The following is a 21,961-nucleotide window of genomic DNA, read 5'->3' as shown; positions in this document are numbered from 1 at the left end:
GGCCCCTACAGTGATCGGTATTCTTCTCGAGGGGAGGGATTTTCAGAAGTTCCTGAGCACAAGTCCCAATGATTTTCAGTGCTCCTAAATTACTTGGGCACTTTTGAAAATCCCACCCAATGTGCTCATGAACTCCCATTGGCATCAATTGGAGTTGTGTACATATAGGAAAAAGGAGATTAGAATCCTTATATTGTAAAAATTGCTATATTAATTACTCCAGACCTGATTTAGAAGGCACTTCACCGGTGGAATTCTAGAGTTCCTCATAGGAAGACTTCAGGACGGGCCTTCATCCCTTCATAATCATTGATAAGGATTCTAACAATCATGTCATCTTATGTCAGAAACATAAATACACATGATTGGATCCTTTCCTCGCAAAACATTAGCATAAATAATAGCCCTAAAACCATATTACGGCATAATTTTTACAGCAAAATTCCCCATTCAAATTGTTCTCCTTAAAAAAATATGAAGTCCTAATAGGCTCTTTAATATTTAATTCGCTTTTAGGTAAAAGAGCACTTTCTTCTGCTTAACGCTGGCACCTACTGGTGGAGACAAGCAACAAAATCTTTATACATACTACTGAATTTCCCAAGAATCAAGCATGGTTCATTCAACAGTCTCCAACCCAATACACTGCCAACAGATTATATTGAGTCTTTTAGTTTGTATCCACATAACCCATTAAGATAATTACGAGCCCCAAAAGTCTGCCATCCTGCTGTTCTGAACTGGATGTCCTTAGTGTGCTGAATTGCTCCTGTAGTATAAATGAGCCCACTTGGGGTTTGGCTAATACACGTATCAAGCAAAATAGCTTGGTTAAGAGGCTGATTTTCATACTAGTGTAGCCCCCAGTGCTCTCACTGCAACCAAAAATTTCTGGATGTGTTTGATAAAAGGCATAAAGGTTTGGCTCTCCAACCTGATGTGAAAATTAAAGCCAGAGGCTATGCCATCATTTTGATGTATTCAATTTAATCTGCTCAGAACATCAGCTGAAGGAATTAGTTTCGCCTGGTGCAGCGTTCAGGTCAGATGTTTCACATTTACACAGTTAGCTCCAACATTTTCAAAATGAGGAGACCAAAGTCTGGCTCCTAGCTCCTTATTTAAGCTTTGGCCTGCTATATGTCCTTGGCAAATTACGTCACTTCTCAGGGCCTGAGATTTCCCCATCTGTTTAAAAAAAAAGGGATAATGGTACCGCCTTTGTAAAGCAGTCTGAGATCGAGGTACGGTAAGCGTGAGGTGTTGGTATCATTATCCATTTACAGCACCTAGAAGTTATTAAATACTGAGATCTTCCCACAGTAATCTAGAGAACCTACATGTGTTTTCTCCACACAGGGATTTGAGGCGGCTTGGAGTGACACTTGTTGGTCACCAGAAGAAGATAATGAGCAGCCTTCAAGAGATGAAGGTCCAGTTGGTGAATGGGATGGTGCCATTGTAACTTGGTTTTAAAGTCACTTTCTCAAGTGATCGACCCTGCACTTTGTAAACTAGCCCTGAGATTTATTATAACAAAAAGAACAAAAAAAGGGAAAGTCAGTTATTTCTATAACTGAAGGACATTGGTCTCTGCCACATAATTTATAATCAGTGTTTGACTAAAAATTTGCATTTCCTTCCTATTTGTGTCTTCATATTCATGAAGTAAATGTAACATGCATGGAAATGGATCTACTGTACATGAGGTTAACCATTTTCTTATGCTTCAGCAACAGCAACAAGAAAAAGCCTTCCCACCACACTTTGTCTGTACATGGAATATATAGAGAGCACCTTTATATACTGAATTATGGCAGCACATGTTAATACTTCCAAGGACTTAACTTGAATGGAAAAGTTTTGTAGCCATTCATGGGCTAACAAAAGCTGCAGTTTCCTGAAGTTTACTTCAAGTCTTATTTGTCTACAGAAGTGTATTGAAGAGCAATATGATTAGATTATTTCTTGATAGATATTTTGTTTTGTAAATTTAAAAAATGCTGTTACACAGCATTAAGTTATAGAGACTAGTGTAGAAACATGTTGCTTGTCCAGTGGCAAATACAATACAGGGTGTATATTTTCCCCCCTCTGTGTTATCAAGTTCCTTTTAATTTGCTCTTCTCTGAGATGAATACATGATTAATATGTATATACTGTACAGTTTGCTACACATCCAGGTACAAGAAGTTTTGGTTAGACTTGGTTTGGGTTGTTTTCTGCTACCACTTTGCTTGTATTTTTGCTGCTGTTTGGTTCAAACAACATATACAAACAAAGCTTTCAGGAGTTTTAATTACATATGTGAGGTAACAAGAGTGCATTTCAATAAAAGCTGTTTCTCTCTCTGTTTCTACATGAGCTCTGGATATTAAGGGGTAGATTTCAAAAGCATAAATGGGAGTTAGCCATCCAACTCACATTGGCTTTCAGTGGCAGTTGGGTACCTAATTCTTCTGGACCTTTGAAAGTCTCCCCCTAAAATATCCAGCTTGGCTCAGGACCCCTGTGTACTGTGACCAGTCTGCTGCAAATGGACTTAATCTCAGGGGCCCATATGCTTCCAAGCCAGCTGGGTCTGGGTAGAGACTAGTCACTGTTTTTAGCTCTGGATCTATAGGGCACACTCCCAGACTCAGACCTCTTGTCTTGAGCCCTAATTGGCTTGTCAGTCCACCACCCTAAACAATAAAACCAGTGCCTCTGACCTCCCGAGCCACTCAGTTGCTTACACACGCTAGCCCAGAGCTCCACTGAGGCTGTGCGCTCTCTGGGTACGAGGTTAACTCCTTAAAGGACAGCATGGCAGGGAAGAAGGGAGTACAGGCTTAGATAAGGAATCTCTTCACCACAGACACTTTACTCTTCAAAACATTGCAGTTACAGAGCATCACAAAATAACAGAAGTCCATTAGTCTGATCTCACCACTCTTGTGAGCCTGTGGTCTGTTCATGTTTCAGGCTGGACAAAGTCCCTCCTGCCCTCTTTTTCCACCAAGCCTTCAGTTCTGTGGTGATGGCCAGCCCCCCAACTCAGAGCAGCACCCCTTCTTAAGTGCAGTCTCTGTCTCCTTCACCCAGGTGCTCCTCTGGAAAGCTTATCCCTTCCCCCCTTCAGGCCCCAGTGTAGAAAAACCATCTTTCAATTGAGTCAGCAGTTGGGAAACAATCAAAGTGGATGGCCCTAGACTGCCATATTGATGCTTTCTCCTGCTGTCCCTTCAATGAAATGTCAAGCAGCTTTCCTGGGTAGTGTGTCTATCTGCAACACAATTCAATAAGCTTACCTTGATTAACATTAGGCTTGTGTTCGGCACATCATACAAAATGGAGTTCCTAACACAAGATGGAGGTTACAGTTTGATTCTTTGCAGGATATGAGAGAGCCAAGAGGGGTCAGGTAATCTTTTAATGGACCAACTTCAATTTGTGGAAGAGACTAGCTTTCGAGCTACATAAAGCCAGACCTGAAGAAGAGCTCTGGGTAACTCAATAGCACATCTCTCTCTCACCAACACAAATTGGTCCATTAAAAGATATTACCTCACCTCCTTGTTACAGTTTGATACAGACATGTCCCACTCCGTCACAAAGCACACAGGAGCAGAAGGAGAAATGTGCTGAATTTGATAAATGCGATGGAATCCTATAGTAGAGAAGTCATTTGTTTGAACAACAACATTGCTCTAGCCAGAACTTGACTGTAACCAGTTTCAATTTGCACATAGTAAAGCATGGGTGCTGGGATTTTCAAAGAAACCTATTGGAATTAGGCACCCAGCTCCCATTGAATTCCATCTTGAAACAATGAGGGACTTTGATTGTATTTCTGTATAGATGGAATTCTCCAATTGTCTATAATAGGCCCCATAGTCCGTTTTAAGAAAAAAGTCTCTGTTAAAGATAGGGATTGAAAGACTTGCTCAAATGATGGCAAATATTTTTCATTATTCTAGGGAATACTAGTTGTTTATGTGGGTTGGATAGCATCTTGCAGCATTCTTTCTTGAAGATGGTATCAACATATTCTGTTTTCCTTTCTCTTCTTCACCTCTGGAATAAAAGAGCATCTAATCTGTTGCTTAAATGATTCATTCCTCTCACTCAGAAGCAAGTATCTGAATACCACTTTAGTTGTTCTTAAACATCTTTTCTTTTTATATTTCCTCAAACCCCAAATACAAATAGCAGCTTCTAATAAAACAAAATCTCTCACAAAGAAAGATGGGGCTTGTGCTCCTAAATCTCTTTGGTGCATCTTCAAGTTTCCTGCAAACATGTTTAGTAAAAGCATATACCTAAAAAAAATCTTCTTTCTAGAACTGTTAGTTACTTCTCAGTGAGATATCGGTACCTTTCCAATTGGTGACAGGTCCAGGGGTGAACAGATGTAGGAAGAAGTCAGATGTATCTGGAAAGGGAGTAAAGAAATGCCTTCTTCCTACATCTGTTCACCCCAGACCTGCCACCAATTGGAAAGGTACCAAATTCATCTGCTAAGGTAAGAAATGGAAAAAAGAGACAACTTATACCAGAAGGGGCAGGTTTGACAAATCTTGGTTGTGTGATTTCTTGTCTTATTGTTTTATTTTTGTCAGCCACTGGGCCACAAAGAAAAAAAAAACAAATCAAGACATAACAATTGCTGCACGTAAAGGAGATTTGTCAAATAATGACATTGTCAGGGGAACCGTTGTGGAATTATCTGTGTCTTCCTGCCTGCAGTGCTTTGTAAAATAATCCGTAGGAAGACAGACACAGCAACTTATTTCTTCTGGAGGAATTCTTCAATTGCCACTTGCATCAATCATCAGTACTTGGAGAGATTTTTATTAGCAACTTCCAGCTCTTATCCTCTCCCTTTTCTGCCTGTTCTCTTCTGTCACTTGTTAACTGATGGAGTGGATTAGCACTCTGAAAAATGCAAGAAGGAGTTTGGTTTTGTTCTTTTTTGTGGGCTTTTAAAATAAAGTTCCCTTGGCCATTTGTGTTTTTCAAACACATATACAGTGTTTTGGGGATTTACTACATGAAGGTGAGAACAGTGTAAACAGTTGCCATTTGCTGGACCAGGCTTCAAAATATCTTTATGGTTAACTAGTAGAAAAAGGAATGTCCATAACCAGATTAACAAATTTATTAGAGCAAAGCTTTCGTGAGCTACAGTTCACTTCTCATGAAAGCTTATGCTCTAATAAATTTGTTAGTCTCTAAGGTGCCACGAGTACTCTTTTTCTTTTTGCGAATACAGACTAACACGGCTGCTACTCTGAAACCTGTCATAACCAGATTGCATTTGTAAATAGACTGGGCACTTTTTCTTAATTATTTAAATACATATACAAACCTTTTTATATTTAATGCAAGCACGTACGTTGCTACAAATCTGTTTATAATAGACTCTGTATATGAGTGGGAAAAAAACCATGACCAAGATTTTCGAAAACAGGGTCCTAAATAAGTGCCCTGATTTTCCAAAGTGCAGCCAAGATTCCTGTTGTAGCCAGAGAGGGAGCTGCTGGGTGCTCAGCTTATTGGAAAATCAAGCCATTCATTTAGTTACCTAAATATGTATTTTGGATCCAATCCTTAGGCACCCAGTTTTTAAGCTGGAATTTTCAAAAGAGGCTATGGGACTTAGATCCAGATCCCCAATGGTATTTAGGCTCCAAACTCCCATTTGATTTCAATAGGAGTTAGGCATCTAAACATCTTTGAGGATCTGGGCCTTTGCACCTAACTCCCTTAGGTCCCTCTGACAATTGCAGTCTAAAATCTTAGTCAATGTATTTTTATTTTACCTTAGCAGAGTTGGGATATCATTCAAAGCACAAGAAGAGAAATTTTCTTTTGGAAGGTATTTTTCGTTATTATACAAGAAAGGGTAGCAAGTAAAAATATATAGGTTAAAATCAGGTATTAGAAATGGAATATTGTATATATTGTCATGCAGTAGAATTGGGTCACAATGGTTTTCTGGTTTTGCTCTGTCTAAGCACAGAGAGGGGAAAAAGCTAAGTACTATAGTTAGCTATCCTTATTAGTGGTCTACCAGAAATTAAAACCTGAAAGAAAAATGCAAATGTTACCTACATTAAGATGGTGAAGTTTGATAATCAGAAATAAATTGTTAGGTGTACTTAGAGTATATACCTAGGGTAAGTCAAAGTGGTTTGCTCTTCCAACTGAGTAGCCCAGATGGTTACATAGATTACTTTTTTTCCGTCCATTTTGCTGCTAATTGTAAGGGAATATTTCAAAGGGAATGGGAGATAAGAACGTTCTTTTTCATCTCTGAAGGAGGAAGTCTTTCTAAGCACAGTTCTTGTTTAGAATGACCTCCGTTTATTCTTTGGAGAAGTTATCTAATCGTAAAAAAAAAGGAAGACTGATGAAAAAAAGTCAGCTGTAAACTTTATTTATTCCTTCTATATGTTAACAAAAATATGATGACGGTGCAAAAGTTGTGTCTATTCGGTGTTGAATATAAACATGTAGAAGTCCCAGTGGTCAAGATATTGTGACTCCTAAGACTGCTGTAGTTTTGAAACTAGTCATTAAGAAGTGTGTGAAATACATTGACAGCAGTCTGAGACTAACCTATAGTTTCGAGTCCTTTATTATTAAGTCTGTCTAAACCCCTTAGTGCAGGTGGGTTGGGACTCGGAGCACCTCTATTAAACAATGCCCCAATTTGCATTAAGTTCGATTCCCTGCATTGGAGTTTTAACTCATAGAAGGCTTAGCATATCTGTATTTATTTCCTTTTATTTTCATTTTTCCTTTGATGCTTTCTGTGCATTTTGTTTGTGTACATGTTTTTGTAGTGTAAGATATAAAATTTTATATTTTTTCATAAAAATAAAAATCTTTGAATAACAGTGACATCCTGATGTGGATCATGCTCACGCTGTTGGTACTTTGTACATAATCCCAACTAATCATTCAAAATGATGGGGTCTAAATTAGCCGTTACCACTCAAGAAACAGATTTTGGAGTCATTGTGGATAGTTCTCTGAAATCATCTGCAGTGGCAGTCAAAAAGTTACCAGAATGTTAGGAACCATTAGGAAAGGGTTCCATAATAAGACAATAAATATCATAATGCAACTATATAAATACATGATATGCTCACCCCTTGAATACTGTGTGCTGTTCTGTAGAACGCGTTGCCAGGGGATGTTGTGAAGGCCAATAGTATAACTGGGTTCAAAAAATAATTAGATGAGTTCACAGAGTACAGGTCCATCAATGGCTATTAGCCATGGGATGTAACCCCATGCTCTGGGTGTGCCTAGCCTCCAAGTGCCAGAAGCTGGGAGTGGACAACAGGGCACGGATCACTCTATAACTGCCCTGTTCTGTTCATTTCCTCTGAAACACCTGGTGTTGGTGACTGTCAGAAGACAAGATATTGGGCTAGGTGGACCATTGATCTGATCCAATATGGCCATACCTATGTTCTTATGTTTCTACTCATAAATTCCAATGAGTCCCACAAAACACTAGACTCGCCTCTCACTGACTTGCTTACAGTATTGTGAATTCATGATATTTATCCCAAGTCTCCTGATAGTTGTTTTTCTCAAAGCTTCAGCTCCTGGAGTCCTGTGATTCCCTGAAAATCTCAGACTTCATTTAAAAAAAATAAATTTCTAACCTTTATGGTTACTGAGAAAAGTCTGAACAGATGAACCCTAGAGGCTGAGAAACCACTATGCAAATATAAAGAACCACACATTTATTGTTTTCTTTTAAAAAAATCTCATGATTTTCAAGATAATCTCCTTTTTTAAGAGGTACCTGCCTCTTAATTTTTGTAATGTTTACCTTTAGCAATACTATGCTGTTTATCTGTCTAGCTATTTATAACTCTCCCACCGATAGTATCTTAATTCTTAGTAATTGTGTCTGGGATTTGAACCCACTTCCATTTTAGTCAGTACACCTGATAGTTAAATAGGACCTGAGCCAAAGCCCATAGATGTCAATGGGAGTCTTCAATGAACTCTGAATAGGGCCAATAGCCTTTTTTAGGACACAGCTCTATTAAGCTAATACAGGAAAAGCATGTAGCATGTGTGTGAATTCCTGCCATCCTTCAGGCAGCAAGGGGGCTCCTTTTCCCCCACCTGCAGCTCCAATCATGCAAGGTGATATGAAGTTCACACCACACCCACACCCTACTCAGTCGGCAAAGCTATCAGAAGAGACAGCATGGCATGCAACCATCAACTGCTTTTGAATCAGTAAAACCAAAATGCTATGGAGATAAATAGCATTCTTTTTTTCAGGGTAAATCATTGTGGTTGCCCTTAAACACAGTAGAATCAGAGCAATTCTTAGTTTGTGGTGCTTAAAGGGCTGGAGACCGTCAGTATATCATCACTAGCCTGGGACCCAGATTCAGCTCCTTGCTCTGCTACATGCTTCCTGTGTGCCTGTGGTCAAGTGATAACAATGGAAGGAGCCTAAATACTTTTGTGATCTGGGCCATACTATCTGTGCCTCAACTTCCTGGAGGTAACAGCACTTCCCTTCCTCACACGGGTGTTGGGAGGATAGATACACTAAAGACTGTGAAAGGGGCCAAGTGAGTACCACAGGTATCTAGAGAGATGGAGATGGGGACTTCCTGGTGGAGAGAGATGATTTGGCAATGCAAGGAAAAGAAGAAAGCCTTCAGCTAAACACCCTGAAAAGCGAGGGTGCAATCACCATATAGGCTAATGTCACACTATGGCCTGGAAAGGGGAACGCCTTACAAATCTCCTGTGCTCTGAGGGGAGTGACCCCTAGATCCACGGCGTATTGCACCCATCGGTGCCTGCATTCTGCTTCTGTGCCCTGCAGAGGGTCCTGGCAGCCTGCGAATGGATACCGCTGCAGCCAGCCCATGGGGGAGAGAGGAGAGAATCAGCTCCCACGTGCCTGGGAATGGACCCCCAAGCAGCACTGGCTTATGGGTTTGTATCCAATGTGGTTATTCGATTGCAAGAGTAACACACGCTGCTGTGTGTGTGAAAACAGTGGCTCACACAATACTGTGGGTGGGTGTTTGTGTAAGAGAGAATGTTGCCTCATACCAATGTGTGTGTGTGAGAGAGAGAAAGAGAGCAGCAGCTCACACAGTACAGCATGTGTGTATGTGTAGTTGTGAGTGAGAACAGTGGCTCACGAAATTCTGGGGGTGGCTGTCGGTGAATGAGAGCAACAGACAGCCAGGATTCACAGGGCGTGGGACAAAACTGAACAGAGATTTCGCCCACTCCAGTTCTGGTGCCCAGCCCCCACCTCTTCCCTAGTTCTTACTTTTCACTTCCCTTGACTCCAACTTGTTTGTTTAACATAGACATTTCTTCCCCAGAGTTGGAACCAGGAAAATCATTTATAACTGATTTTTTTTTAAAAAAAGAAAGAAGTCATGTCAAATTTCAAAATCATTTTTGTTGTGTCGGTTTTGAAAATGATTCTTTTTGTGGGCTTTCTTTTTCAATTTTTTGTGATCAATACAATCTACTACTAAAAAACATACTTTTGCCTCTCCCTGTCTCCCCTTTTTTTGCTTTGTTTTGCCACTTTGTAACTTTTGATTGGCTAACTTAGTCACACGGTGAGAGAGATTTGAATTTTTTTCCAAATCACTATACATTTCCCACTGTTTCTGAAGTCAACTGTGTCCACCTCTCCGCTCAGATGTGCAGCAGAAAGCCAGTGAGACTCACTGTCAGAGAAAGCTCTTGCCAGATAATCACACAGAGATGAATAAAATGAGGCTCCCTCCCCATGGGAGCCAGCTCTCTGCTTTTGGGCAGAGAAACACAGGCATTGCCAGACTGGATCAGGCCGATGGTCCATCTAGCCCAGTATCCTGCCTCTGACCGCGTTCGGCGTCAAAGGAAGGTGAAACAATTCCCAGGCAGGTGGATGTGGGATAGTCTGCACCCCTCCCCCACATACACACCATTAGCTCAAATGCACCATTGCAGCAGGGCAATATTATTGTTCAGAGCCCCCTCTGCTCTTCCCCAAATGGCTGCATTGGCCTCTCTGCTGGTTTTAACATCACCCATTGCCGGAAGGAAGCCAAATCAGGCTGGGTTTGTGCTCCAGGCTTTAGGGCTCCCACCAGCCAAGCCATGAGAACCACATGAACCTAACTAGAGACATCTGTGTATTTCCCCAGCTTTTTGCATTCTGTCCCCGCTCCCTTGCTATGGAACGAGGCAGAGCAAGTGAGAATGACTCTCTCCCACACCTGTCTCCCCTCCCCGTCAGGACACGCATTCGATAGGGGAAACTTTTCCCCCCGCTGTTTAAAACCTTCCATCTGGTCAGTGTCAACGGCCAAAGCCTCAAAAGCCAAGTTGTTGTGCTCACGAAAGCTTATGCTCAAATAAATTTGTTAGTCTCCAAGGTGCCACAAGTACTCCTTTTCTTTTTGCGAATACAGACTAACACGGCTGCTACTCTGAAATAAATCAAAACTGATGCACTTTAAACCTGCTAGAGCTGCGGGGGGCTGCTGAGGAATTCTGGATGACACTGGGCACTCTGCATGTCTGTTTCAGGCTGCAAACTCCATTTTGCTTGTAAGGCAGGTCATAACATTCTTAATCTTTTTTTGCCTCTCCTTTGGACTAAAATGCCAGGGTGGTAGAGGGCTAACAACAGCAGGCCCTTAAATTTGGATGAGCACTCTTGGACAAAGAAATAGCTACCACCCAGCCCGGACCAGTTGTTTAAGTCTGAACTCCAGGGGGTGGCAACTTAGCAGCTAATGAGGTAGTCACCTGGCAAAGGTTATAAAAGCAGATCTAGCAGCCCTCCCCCCCTTTAAAAGAGATCAGAAAGACTGAGTTCTGCAGAAGAAGTCACAGCAGGAGGAGAGGAAGGATCCTCCATTCCTCAGAGGATGCTGCCCAAAGAATGATCCAGAATGGTGAGGAAACTGAGGCAGAGAAACACAGGTAGGTGTTTCATTGTTTTGCCTGGATCTGTGCTTTTCGCACGCTAAGTGAATCATGGCTGTTTAGAAATCTTTGCAAAGTCTGTGAGCCCATTGACTTCACCTCCCCCTAAAGAGTTGAACTGTAAACCCAGGGTGCCCCCAAGGTTGGAGCTCTGGGGAAGTGTGTATTTAAGTTTGTGGGGTGGAGGGGAGTCAATACTGGTTCTGGGGCTTAGGGCATCTGGGCTGTTTGCTCCCTTTTCTGTGAGAGGCTAACAAAATGGGAGCCTCTGCCCAGGAAATGGGGGCAGTAATAATAACACTTACCTGCCTCACCATTAGGTTGTGAGCTTCATTTCAGGCACTGGTTCGTGGCTGTAATGTGCTTGGGGGCCCTTGCCTGCAAGATGCTCTCTGACGCCTGGATCCTTCATCTTTAAAGTTGACATGGGGGGGGGGGTCCCTATTGATTTGAATCAGAGCAGGATCAGGCTCCAATTGCACAGTATCTGAAGTGCTCTCCTTCCTGCTCTTGGCTTGCTGAGCAAACAGCAGTGTCAGGGAGGAAGACTTTTCCTGTAACTGAGGAAAATAACTTGGAAGGTTTTTACTGAAATGGAAGCAATTTGAGAAGAAAGGTGAATTCAACAGGACTACAGAGGTTTTTGTCCCACCACTTCCTTCCTGGTACACTCCTGCACTATGGATCTGAAACAGCCTGGGGCTGAAGGCTAGAGGCCAGATTTTCAAAAGTGCTCACTGCCCCGTAGCTCCCGCTGTCCTCGCAGACACAGCTCCTTTTTGAAAATTGGGCCACTTCATTTCGGGCGAGTTACAAACTCAGGGCCATATTTTCATGTGCTCAGCACCTGCAGCTGGGGGCAGATATTTCACAGGAAAAGAGTTCCCATTTAGGCTCTGAAATCAAGGACTGATTTTTCTAAAGAGCTCAGTGCCCGTTCTGTTGATCCCTTTGAAAGATGGCCTGCAAGGGATGTAGGCCAGTTGTATGGTACATACTCTGGGCCCTGGGTTTATTCGTGGCATCTCTAGTTTTGAGAAAGCAGCATAGTCTAGTGGGTAGGGCACTGGACTGGGCCTCAGTTTCTCTTCCCTCCTACGCCTGTTGGATGTGCTATAGCACAAACAGGAGTTAATTCAGGGAAGTCCTATGGCCTGTGTTGTACAGGAGGTCAGACTAGGTGATCACAGTGGGCATCTCCTGGCCGTATGATTTATGAAAATTCAGCTGCTTTCTTTGGTGCCTAGACTTTCTCATTACGTATCCATATACCTAGATGATACTTATAGAATGCAACCTTTTTAAAAAAATTACAGGTCTGTATGTATAATAAATGCCATGAAGATTAAATAGGGGAGGTGAACCTTGGATAAGATGGGAGACGAAGAAAGGAGAAAATAGTTTGCAGAAGGTTGCAGGTTTTTTCTTTTCATATTACACAGCAACAGCAAACTCATTGCTCAGTACCCACTGAGAGGGGAAAGAGCGAATTAACAACAGGCAGCAGAAATCAGACATTGTAAAGATAAACTGAAAGATTTAGGGGACGGTTGATTGAGGCGGTTGATTGACGGTTAAGGCACTAGATTGGACTCAGGGCACTGGGTTTCAATTCCCCACATTGCCACACATTTCCTGCGTGAAGCTGCTCAAGTCTGGTTTTTCAAATGCATTTATGGCCAGATTTGAAAGTGCTCAGCCCCCCCCCCCGCCCCCCCCGTTGAGCTGCCTGGATATAATCGTGGCCTCAAAGTCAGCGGGCCAGAATTTCACCCTCTGGTGCTGTTCTCCGTTTTACAAATGGGAATAAGGATGTTTCCTTTCCCCAGCATTCTCTGTCTTGTCTGTACCGACTGTAAACTCTTGGGGCAGGGTCTGTCTCTTTTGTCCTAGGGCACCTGACACAATGGGGCACTCATCTCCATCAGGGCCTCTCGCTGCTACCGTAATATAGATTGATTGAAATTGCAGATCTCAGAGTCGAGAGCAAATGAGTAGATCTCAGAGGACAATTTGTCCCCAGATCTTTCATATGAACAAATCCCTTATCTGTGGGGAACAAGTCCGATGCTGCTGTCCTAAGCAATGGTACAACACAATAGCCAGGAAATAATTCTCTTGAATTCACTAGAAACCTTGCTGGAATCTAGGTCTGGATCCAGGTTGACTAAGGGTTGACATTCCCCCTTTATTATCATTGTTCAGCTCATGTTGCCCAGCATCTGGAAGATGTGCATAAGATCTGGAGGCTTTTAACCATCGCTCCCTCGCGGCAAATGACATTAAACAAGGAGATCCAGTTGTCTTAGTCTCACTAAGAAATGTGCTTCCTTCTCACCTGTCAGCAAGCTATCATCACCCTTTTTTGGTGTTCATTAAAACCAGAATCGTTTTACCTTCCAAAAAGGGGAGTGTGACTGACTTTATTATCACAGGCCTATAAGGATCAAGTTTGCCACTTGAAAGCTTCTTCCTTTAGTTTGTGTCGACTCTAACCACTCATGGAAGTGACCTAAATGTCATTGTGCTCCTTGCACCTTTGCTCCATACACAGAATCGGTGGATGATGTTCCATACATCTTTACACCTGCTTCCCACTGGTGTAACCCCCTTGATTTCAGTGGAATTGGTTGTCTGTAGTTTTCTTTTAATAAACACCTCGAGTGAAATCTTAGCCCCACTGACGCTGATGTCAAAACCCTGTTGACTTCAGTAGGGTTAGGATTTTATCCTTCTCGTTTAAGTTGAGCTATTCCATATATTGCACATTGACTACCTTACTTTGCATGAAGTTGCATTGATTTCTGTGGGACCACTCTCCAAGTAAGGTCATATTTAACAGGGGTAAGGATGCCAGAATCTGGCCAATAGTGTATACAGACAGATTTTCAAAGAACTCAGCTCCCAGTTAAGCAACTGAACTTTATGGGAGCTGCTGAGCATTCAGCCCTGCTGCCAATCTGGCCCTAGGCAGAGAATTTTAAAAATAACATGTAGAACATTGAGCAGCACTTGATGTAGATCTATGGTGCTTGGCAAACAAGGAACTAAATTAGATACATTAGCTAGAGAAATAATTTCACAAATGACAAGTGAGCCAATAGCTATTGACTATCCTGATTGGGTTTTGCAGGAAAATGCTTGGTAAAAGTAATGGGTACACTTCTAAACTCATTTGGGGCTTTGTGTGTTCTTCATTGGGAGTGATCGGAACTGCAGGAAGTAGGAACATAAAGCGCTGTGCCAGGGAAGTTGGCTTTCTTCTTTGCAGCGGCCTGATGCAAAGACACTCCACAAAATTGTTACAATCCTTTTCTAATAGTGATAAAAAAGGAAACTCCATCAGAATTTCCAGCCTCTGGAGGGTGCTTCCAAACATGATGTATTGCCAGTCTCTGTGTTAAGAATAATAATAATAAAAAAAACCTCTAGATATTATAGAAGCTGCTCTGATCCACTTGCTGGCATGCAGTAATAGAATAAGCATTAAAACTGAATTATAATGGCTTTTTAAAACTCCCCTCATTTTTCTTTTTCATTATTTTTAATATCACATTAAGGGGGACATTTAGATTCGAGAGGGGAAAGTAAAGAAGCTGAAATCTTCTATTTGGATGCTGGCAGGTAGATGCAATTCTTCACCATGCATAAGGCAAAGGATTTCTTTCGGGGCCGGATTCTGACATATTTATTCACGTTGAATATCCCAGGAGTGGTTCCTTGGAAGGCAGTGGGAATGTTTGGAGTAAGGTGCTGTCCAATGGAAGCAACTGACCCTCTGTCTCTCCCATTCTGCAGGTGTCTCTTTTTGGTCTTTCTCTGCTTTGGGTTGATGGCTTACGTAGTCATGTCCTGGATGAGCACAATATGCCACAGGGTAGATGATATAGTTGGAAGACTGTGTGGCCTAATGGATAGGGTATTGGTGTGGGAGCCAGGAGAGCTGGGTTCTACTCCTGGCCTTATATGTGACTTTGGGCAATCCACTCCACCTTTCTGTGCCTCTGTTTACCCTCCCCCCATCTGAGAATGAGGCCTGGACACACTCTCTCTGTATGTGTATGTACAGCCTGGTCGTGGCTGTGATCTTGGTCTGGCCTCTAACTGCTACTGTGAATCAAAAGAGGACTCCGGCATGCCAGGGTGTCAGTCCGGTACCTTTCCTGAGCTCTAAACCTACTGTTGATTGTGAAGACTGTCCTGACTCCATCACTTGCCCCGCCTATCGCTCTGAGGAGATGTTATCTTTATGGCTGACTGACAGCTTTGCGTTTCTGCCTGGCTTGAATATGCCACTATGTTGCCTGTTCTAATGATTAGCTCCTGGTGGTGCTTGACCCCTATTTAAACACTCGGCTCTGCTTAGATGGCACGAAGCTGCTCGGGCAGTTCTGCGTGGCGCTCCCAGGGCTCCCATTCTCTGCGTAGCATGTTTCACTGCCTTGTGCAGGCAAGAGTGAAGGCTGTAGTTACTTAGGACTAGATTGGGACTTGGATTGCAGAAAGGAGAACACCCCAGCCTTACATCTTGCATGAGCTTCTGGGATTGCGGTCTGACCATGCAGGAGTCAGGAGATGCTGCATCCTGGAGGACCCGTGGGTGGGGAGTGATAGGGACTAAGCAGAGCCTTGGTTTCATCCCCCACTACTCACCTGCCATTTGGCCAGGGATAAATTACTAGTACTGTCTTAGGAACAAGGAGAGCAGTGGCATTGCGACTTGCGGGGCTTTGAGTCACAGGGCCTCCTGTGCCTAAAGGAGTGGTCCAGCCCGGCTGTAAGCCGTCAGTAAACAGACCAGAAGAGCTCCACATGGAGAAGGCCCCCCCTGCCCATGTGGCACCGCTCAGAGAGGCCGCTGCTCCTCACAGTCCTGGATAGTGCTGTTGCTTTATTCAGAGCAGGATGGAGGATTTTTGGTACGAGTTTCCTCCGTTGAGCTCTGCTCCTGTTAATATTGACTGGAAACCAATTTGCCCCCCAATTATGTGAATATGAATCAATACAGCTGTTGACTTAGGTGAGGGGTACAGGATCTAAAAAAAGCGCACACAAGGCATTTCTCAGACCTGTCGCCCAAGTCATTAGCAGGGTGAAAGAGTCTATGGAAATTCCTATTACCGCCTTTATTTATTCTTAAAGACTTCCAGGGGGCTCATTTCCAGTGTCTTCAAAGCTGGCAGCTAGTGCAAATACAGAGGCGAAATCCCTCAGCAGAGTCTTGTTTGTTGCCTGATAAATTGGGGGGTGGGAGGGAGAAAGCTTGGCATTTTTATGATTGCAAATTCAAGGAAACAAATTTCAGGTGGTGGGGTTTTTAAATGCTAAATTGTTTACTTTATCTTGAAAAGCAGCATTAATTGAAACAGGCAGGCGGGTCCCACAAGACAAGGTTATCTTTATTTCAGGAATCATCATTCTGAGGTAAAGAAAAGCCTTTTTCTCATTTGGTCTAGCTGGTAATGTGAAGCTTTTGAATGAGAATTAACCCTATGAAGCAGCCAAGCCCTTTGTATCAATTCACGCAGCCGAATAAAAGTCTAGACGGCTCAATGGCAAACGGAGACATATCTGTGTCCCCATGGTTTTCTATCAGGATTAGTAAAACTATAAGAAACTTACACACAAAGCATTCTCCCATCTTGACTGCATTTTAATGAGCTGCTTATGTTAAGCAAGCCCTTGCCATTGTCCTGTTGTTACAGGGGGTAATCAGGACGTGCACGGCTACTAAACTGATAAACAGGTGAATCCACTGTGAACCTAGAGCAATTTCCATGTCTTCATGTGGAATGTTTTGCATATCAATATACATAGGAGCCCTGAGATATTCCTATTGATGTGATGAGATAGATAAAAGGGAGAAAGGAGTTGGGGATTTTGAAAGAAAGCTCTGAGATTCCATGAAAGTTGGGCCATGTGGGCTGGGGGATGGAATGGGAATAGAACTAGAAACTCTTAAGTATTTCAAGCTGAGGCATGTAACAATATCTTCAATGAGACAGGAGTCAGAAAGGACAGTGTATTTATTGATGTGGAGAAAGCATATGGCTTGGTTCCATGGGAGCTGATGTTTGGAATATTGAGGTGGTAGGAGTGGGACTTCTAGAAGTGCAAGGGATAGACGAGTCAAGAGGTAAGGTGGCAACAATACCTGGAGTTCCGTGGAGGTTTGAAGTAATGGTGGCATTGACACAAGGCAGTGTGCTGAGTCCACTTCTTGTCATCCTAGTTATAGAGTGAATTAGTAGGAGAATCAAGCAAAGCAAGTATGGGAAGAAGCGGACAGCAAGAAAGGACATGGAAGACCGAGGATATGATGGAAATCTTCTGCCAAGAGAAGTTTTAAGAGAAAAGAACTTGAACTCCAAGACCTATGAATGGGTGCCATGGACAGGAAGGAGTGGCAAAGGATCATGGGTGTGATAATGGCAGACCAGGTGCCAGCTCATGCCAAAGTCACCATGTCTCAATTGAACACTGATAGAAATATAGCTGGAATCAGTCTGACTTGCATGTTAATACTGTTAAAATAGGCATTAGACTTATAAGAATGTGTTTAGGGTTTTGACTTTATTGCATGCTTGTGAGTTGCTGCCTGCATTAATCTCACTTATAACATCTGCATCCCATATTGTGAGGTAATATTTGAGTGGTTGTAATGTGAGCCTCCAATCGTCAGACAGTAGAGAAACATTAAAAAGTGTGAAATTCAGATCATTAACAGAAGGTGTTACGTCCTTCCCAACAGGAAAGATCCATTGACACAAGACAGACTATTGCAGGATGTTAAAGAGGAAAAAAGACTTTGTTGTTCTGCCCTCACCCTCCTGGCCCCCAAAGATGAGTCATGAAAGTGGATTCCTCCCCACCAGTGAGTTTGCAGCTCAGAGCTCATGGCAGGAGGGGGATAACTCCCCTCCCCGCAAGTTTCCTTTTCCTATTTAATAAATTTTATATAGTTTCTTATAGGATTGACTCCAGTTGTTGTTGTTTTGGGTGTGAAATCTAAGGTGCAATTGACCTGGGGTAAGTGACTGGCCCTTTGGGACAGGGACTAACCAGAATATTACCGTAATCCTTGGCATAAGGGGCCATCTGTCACAAAGGGACACTCACCTGGGGTGGCGAGACAGATAGGAGTACCCAGGGAGACTGTCTGGGTCTCCAGGTTCAGGCTGCTGCAGGGCCTGAGGAGATGACACTTGAAGACTGGTTGGCTGTGAGTCCTGTTCTTAGATTTCACCAATCACCGCAGGCAACATAACAGTGGGCTTCTCCGACCCCTTGTATATAGGGAAAAAAGAGTCAAGAAATGAAAAGTCTAACATAGTTCTCAGGTAACATCTTTTTAATGATCCAACCCTGCTCCCCTCATCAGCTTTGGAACAAGCAAGAGAGAGACACCTCCTAAAGTATCTGTCCCATGCTTTGTATGAGGACAGGGACACTTCCAAACAGGACACAGAGTTTGAGCCTGCACCCCAAAAGTCAACAGCCGTTGTGCCTCTGACGTCCATGAGGAACAGGCCTAATAGGATGTGTTCAATAAAGCTGCTAGACTCAGGACCTCAAAGGATCCCGGGGGAGTTAAAGGATACTAAATAAGCATCTGAGGGTCTGGAGCCTAGTTCATGGCTCTGATTTTCAAAGGAGCTTAAGACTTAGGCACCTAGATCCCATTGGTTTTCAACAGGAATTGGATGCCTAACTCCTTCAGCTCCTTTGACAATCGCCCCCCACATTCATGTAGAAGAACTGATACTGACCTCTCTCATGCTGGTGTAAATCAGGAATAACTCCACTGAAGCCAGTGAAATAACACCAGTTTTAAAAAAAAACAAACAAAACCTGGTGTGAGCTGAGAATCACGTGCACCATTTTTGTCACTGCAGAATCTAACTCAGACTTCCATGACTGTGACACATGAATTACTCGGGGTGAATCTGACCCAATACATTCATTCAGAACACCTGGACAATTGAGCCTCTCCATACCTGAATCTGACCTGGTGTATTAATGTAGTGACGAGCGAATCAGTTCTTCCATGTTGCAATGAAACCATGCTCACCAACCTTCTCCCTGTGGCACTTCGGAACCTCTTTAGATGTAGTCAACTCTGACACCCTGCTTTTAAATCTGTGAGGGAGACTTTTACCAAGTTGTTTTACTGGCGTGGTTGGAAAAAGCTTCAGTTTCCAGGAGGCACTTTACAGCCCAGCAGAATAAATGAGAACCATTTCTGTGCCTCTGCAACATTGGAGTGGAAAATAATTTAACCACCCTTAATGCTGCTCCTCACGCTCCCCCCCCTCCTTCCCCGAACCCTTGAAGTTTCTCTAATTAGGATACACGTGCTTCCAAGTGTGCATGTTTAATAACACATCAAGTGCCAAAGGTCAGGCCATATTTGCATGAAAATAAGAAGCAAGAAGGAAAGGCGCAATCAGATGTAAATATCAAAGGGGAAATGTTAATAAGAGTAGCCCCACCAACAAAAGGGTTTACCCTGGTCCATTGAAAGCTTGTTGATTATTCATTTTGTACACTTGTAAGCAAATTCTAATCACAGCTGAAAGTGAAATGCTTTCAGAAGCCTGAAACAGAAGGAAGCAACTGTCCTCAGAGTTTAATGAAAGCCTTGACAAAGATTACATGCGTAGTTACTTAGTTACTGAAATCAGGGATGCCTCTGGAGTTTAGATCCTGTGTTCAAGAACTCCTGAGTGCTCTTGAATTTCATATTGAGAACAATCCTGCTATGGATAGGGGAAAAAAATCCCAGTGCACATCGCCTGGCATCATTTACACATGGGAGCAGCACAGCGGATGAGGGCAAGGAGGGTAATTAGAGATTCAGTGTTTTGTTGTTTTTGTTTTAATTTTGTACATTTTGTGTTCAAGGTTTAAAGAGCCGAAGGAACACAATCTCAAGTCGCTACTATTTACCTCTTTGATTGCAAATTTAAATATCAGCTGTTATTGACAGCAGTTCTGCCCTGGTGAGAACACCTTAATTTAACTCTGTACTGAGCATTATTGGAACACATACTAGAAAACTGTATTTATACCCAGCTACTGGGTATGTGTGTGTGAATCTGAAATGTAATGGAGAGCGATGGGTATGTTTAAAAAAAATCAACCAATATTTCAGGGGGGATGCTATTGAGTCCTCTACACCTTCCCCCAATAAACTTTCTTGATGACATAGGCCCAGATCCTCAAAGGCGTTTAGGTGTCTAACTCGTTGATTTCAATACTTAAATATCTTATTGTATTTGGGAGCTTTGGGCCTAACCTAATGCCCATTGACTTCAAACCCAGTGTCTCAGCAGGTGGAAATGGTCCTAGTGCCACTGAAGTCAATGGAGTGAGAACCATTTCCACCAGCTGAGGATCTGCCCTGAGAAGTGTCTCTTGAATAGTTGCAAAGACCATGGTAACTGCTGTGTGCTGTTCTTGTTGGAAAGGGAGTTGCATGATGCTGATGAGGGCCAAGAAAACAAGGCCAGCCCTTCCCTCCATGTGGCGACTCTCACCAAGTGTGTGTCCCAGTACAAAGAAGAGTCTTTGAAATTGCATATTAATGAAGCTCTTAATTTTTAACCACCCACCTAGGTATTGCAGTATTTGAAATGCCTGAGGGAGCTGGATTGATAGATTTGATCCAAGCTCCCACTCAGAAAGGATGGAAGTGGGAGATGAAATGAAGAGCATCATTTGACCTCGTCTTCGGTTCAATAAATGCCTTTTTCTTTTTGAAGCCGTTAATCGCATCAGAAAATGAATACATTCATTCCTAATACCACTTTCCCACATACGCTGTTTAGGTCTTCCTACAGGAAAGCATCCCTATTCAAGCAAATATTTAAGCACACGCTTAACTTGTAGCAGTTGCCTAAATGCCATTGGCTTCAATGGGATTTAAGCACATTTGTAAGTATTTCTTTGACTCAGGATAACATTTAACCAAATTACAAGTGAGTAAAATGTCATTTCAAGAGACGGACAGCCCAGAGGCATGAATTTCTAGCCTATTGTTGAATGCAGAATTACCATAGAAGAAAGTCCAATACGCTGTTTACCCATGTCTGCCTTGGCTAACTTTTCACTCAACTCCTAATTCTGTTATGGGAGAAAAAGGTCAAGTTGTAAATTTTGCCCACCAGCCATAACCTCCGCCCCTCTCCCACAGACAAAACAATCTCAAATATAATTATCTCTTACAGATTCAGCAGAATCACTAACCATTAGCTCTGTTGTATAAAGAAAGCATTTGAGAAATCTCTGTTCAGAAGCGTATGAGCTTTGTGAAGCTGTATAAAACTAAGGGACTAAGGAGATGGCATGACAATAAACATAGCGCATCAAAAACAAGCTGTCAACTGTAGAGCTTGACTATATCTCTCATTTTTGGAAGCACGTGAAGACCATGCTAGATTTAATCACACCTATAATTCACAGTGAAAGTCAAGTGGTTTAAGGAAGATACATTGAACAACCCTGTCTCTCCTCATTATGGGATTACAGAGCCCATATGGCATATAGTAGCTAAAGCGATGCTGGTTGTGAGTGTATAGCCTGTATCCTTCCAATAGCGAAGAGGGTTCCTGAAGCTTTCTGAATAAATGTCATCAACATACTTTAATTCAAGTGACCTCCAGCTGTGAAAATGGTCCCATGGGGCAGAAAAGACAAATTAACGCCAGTTTGTGTCTCGGTTTCCTAATTAACTGATCTATATTGATGCAGGAGAGAAGAGTAAATTGCAGCAGTTCCTTGCTCACTTCCTTTTGGGTTCTGATTAGTCAAGGGGACTTGAATTTTCATCTTCAGCTTTGTTACAAGCACCAGATTTGCCATCAGAATTAAACTGGAAATCTTGTGCAAGGGGCATCTGATGGAATCTTTGGCTAAAAACAAGTGGGCTAATTGCATGTGAATTATAGATAGATATTAGAGGTGCATGTTTGGTGGGATGGGG

The 21,961-nt window shown here is 42.6% G+C and overlaps 1 protein-coding gene across 9 annotated transcripts in view; it reads left to right on the top strand.

Moving 5' to 3' along the window:
* EPHA5 (EPH receptor A5) overlaps positions 1–21,961 on the top strand; it is a 400,471-nt gene that overhangs the window by 340,698 nt on the left and 37,812 nt on the right. For 8 of the 9 annotated variants that reach the window (XM_043513202.1, XM_043513200.1, XM_043513194.1 and 5 more), the window contains one exon: positions 1,360–4,653. The exons of the other annotated variant lie outside the window; for it this stretch is intronic. In XM_043513202.1, the coding sequence (XP_043369137.1) occupies positions 1,360–1,465 (106 nt within the window). In that variant the 3' untranslated portion in view covers positions 1,466–4,653. Of the gene's footprint in view, positions 1–1,359; positions 4,654–21,961 lie in introns of those variants that run through there. 9 annotated transcript variants of the gene reach the window in all.

This window comes from Dermochelys coriacea, chromosome 4 (genome assembly GCF_009764565.3).
Source record: "Dermochelys coriacea isolate rDerCor1 chromosome 4, rDerCor1.pri.v4, whole genome shotgun sequence".
NCBI classification, from domain to species: Eukaryota; Metazoa; Chordata; order Testudines; family Dermochelyidae; genus Dermochelys; species Dermochelys coriacea.
Note: the sequence above shows the minus strand (reverse complement) of the source record. Positions and strands in the feature narration are given on the sequence as shown.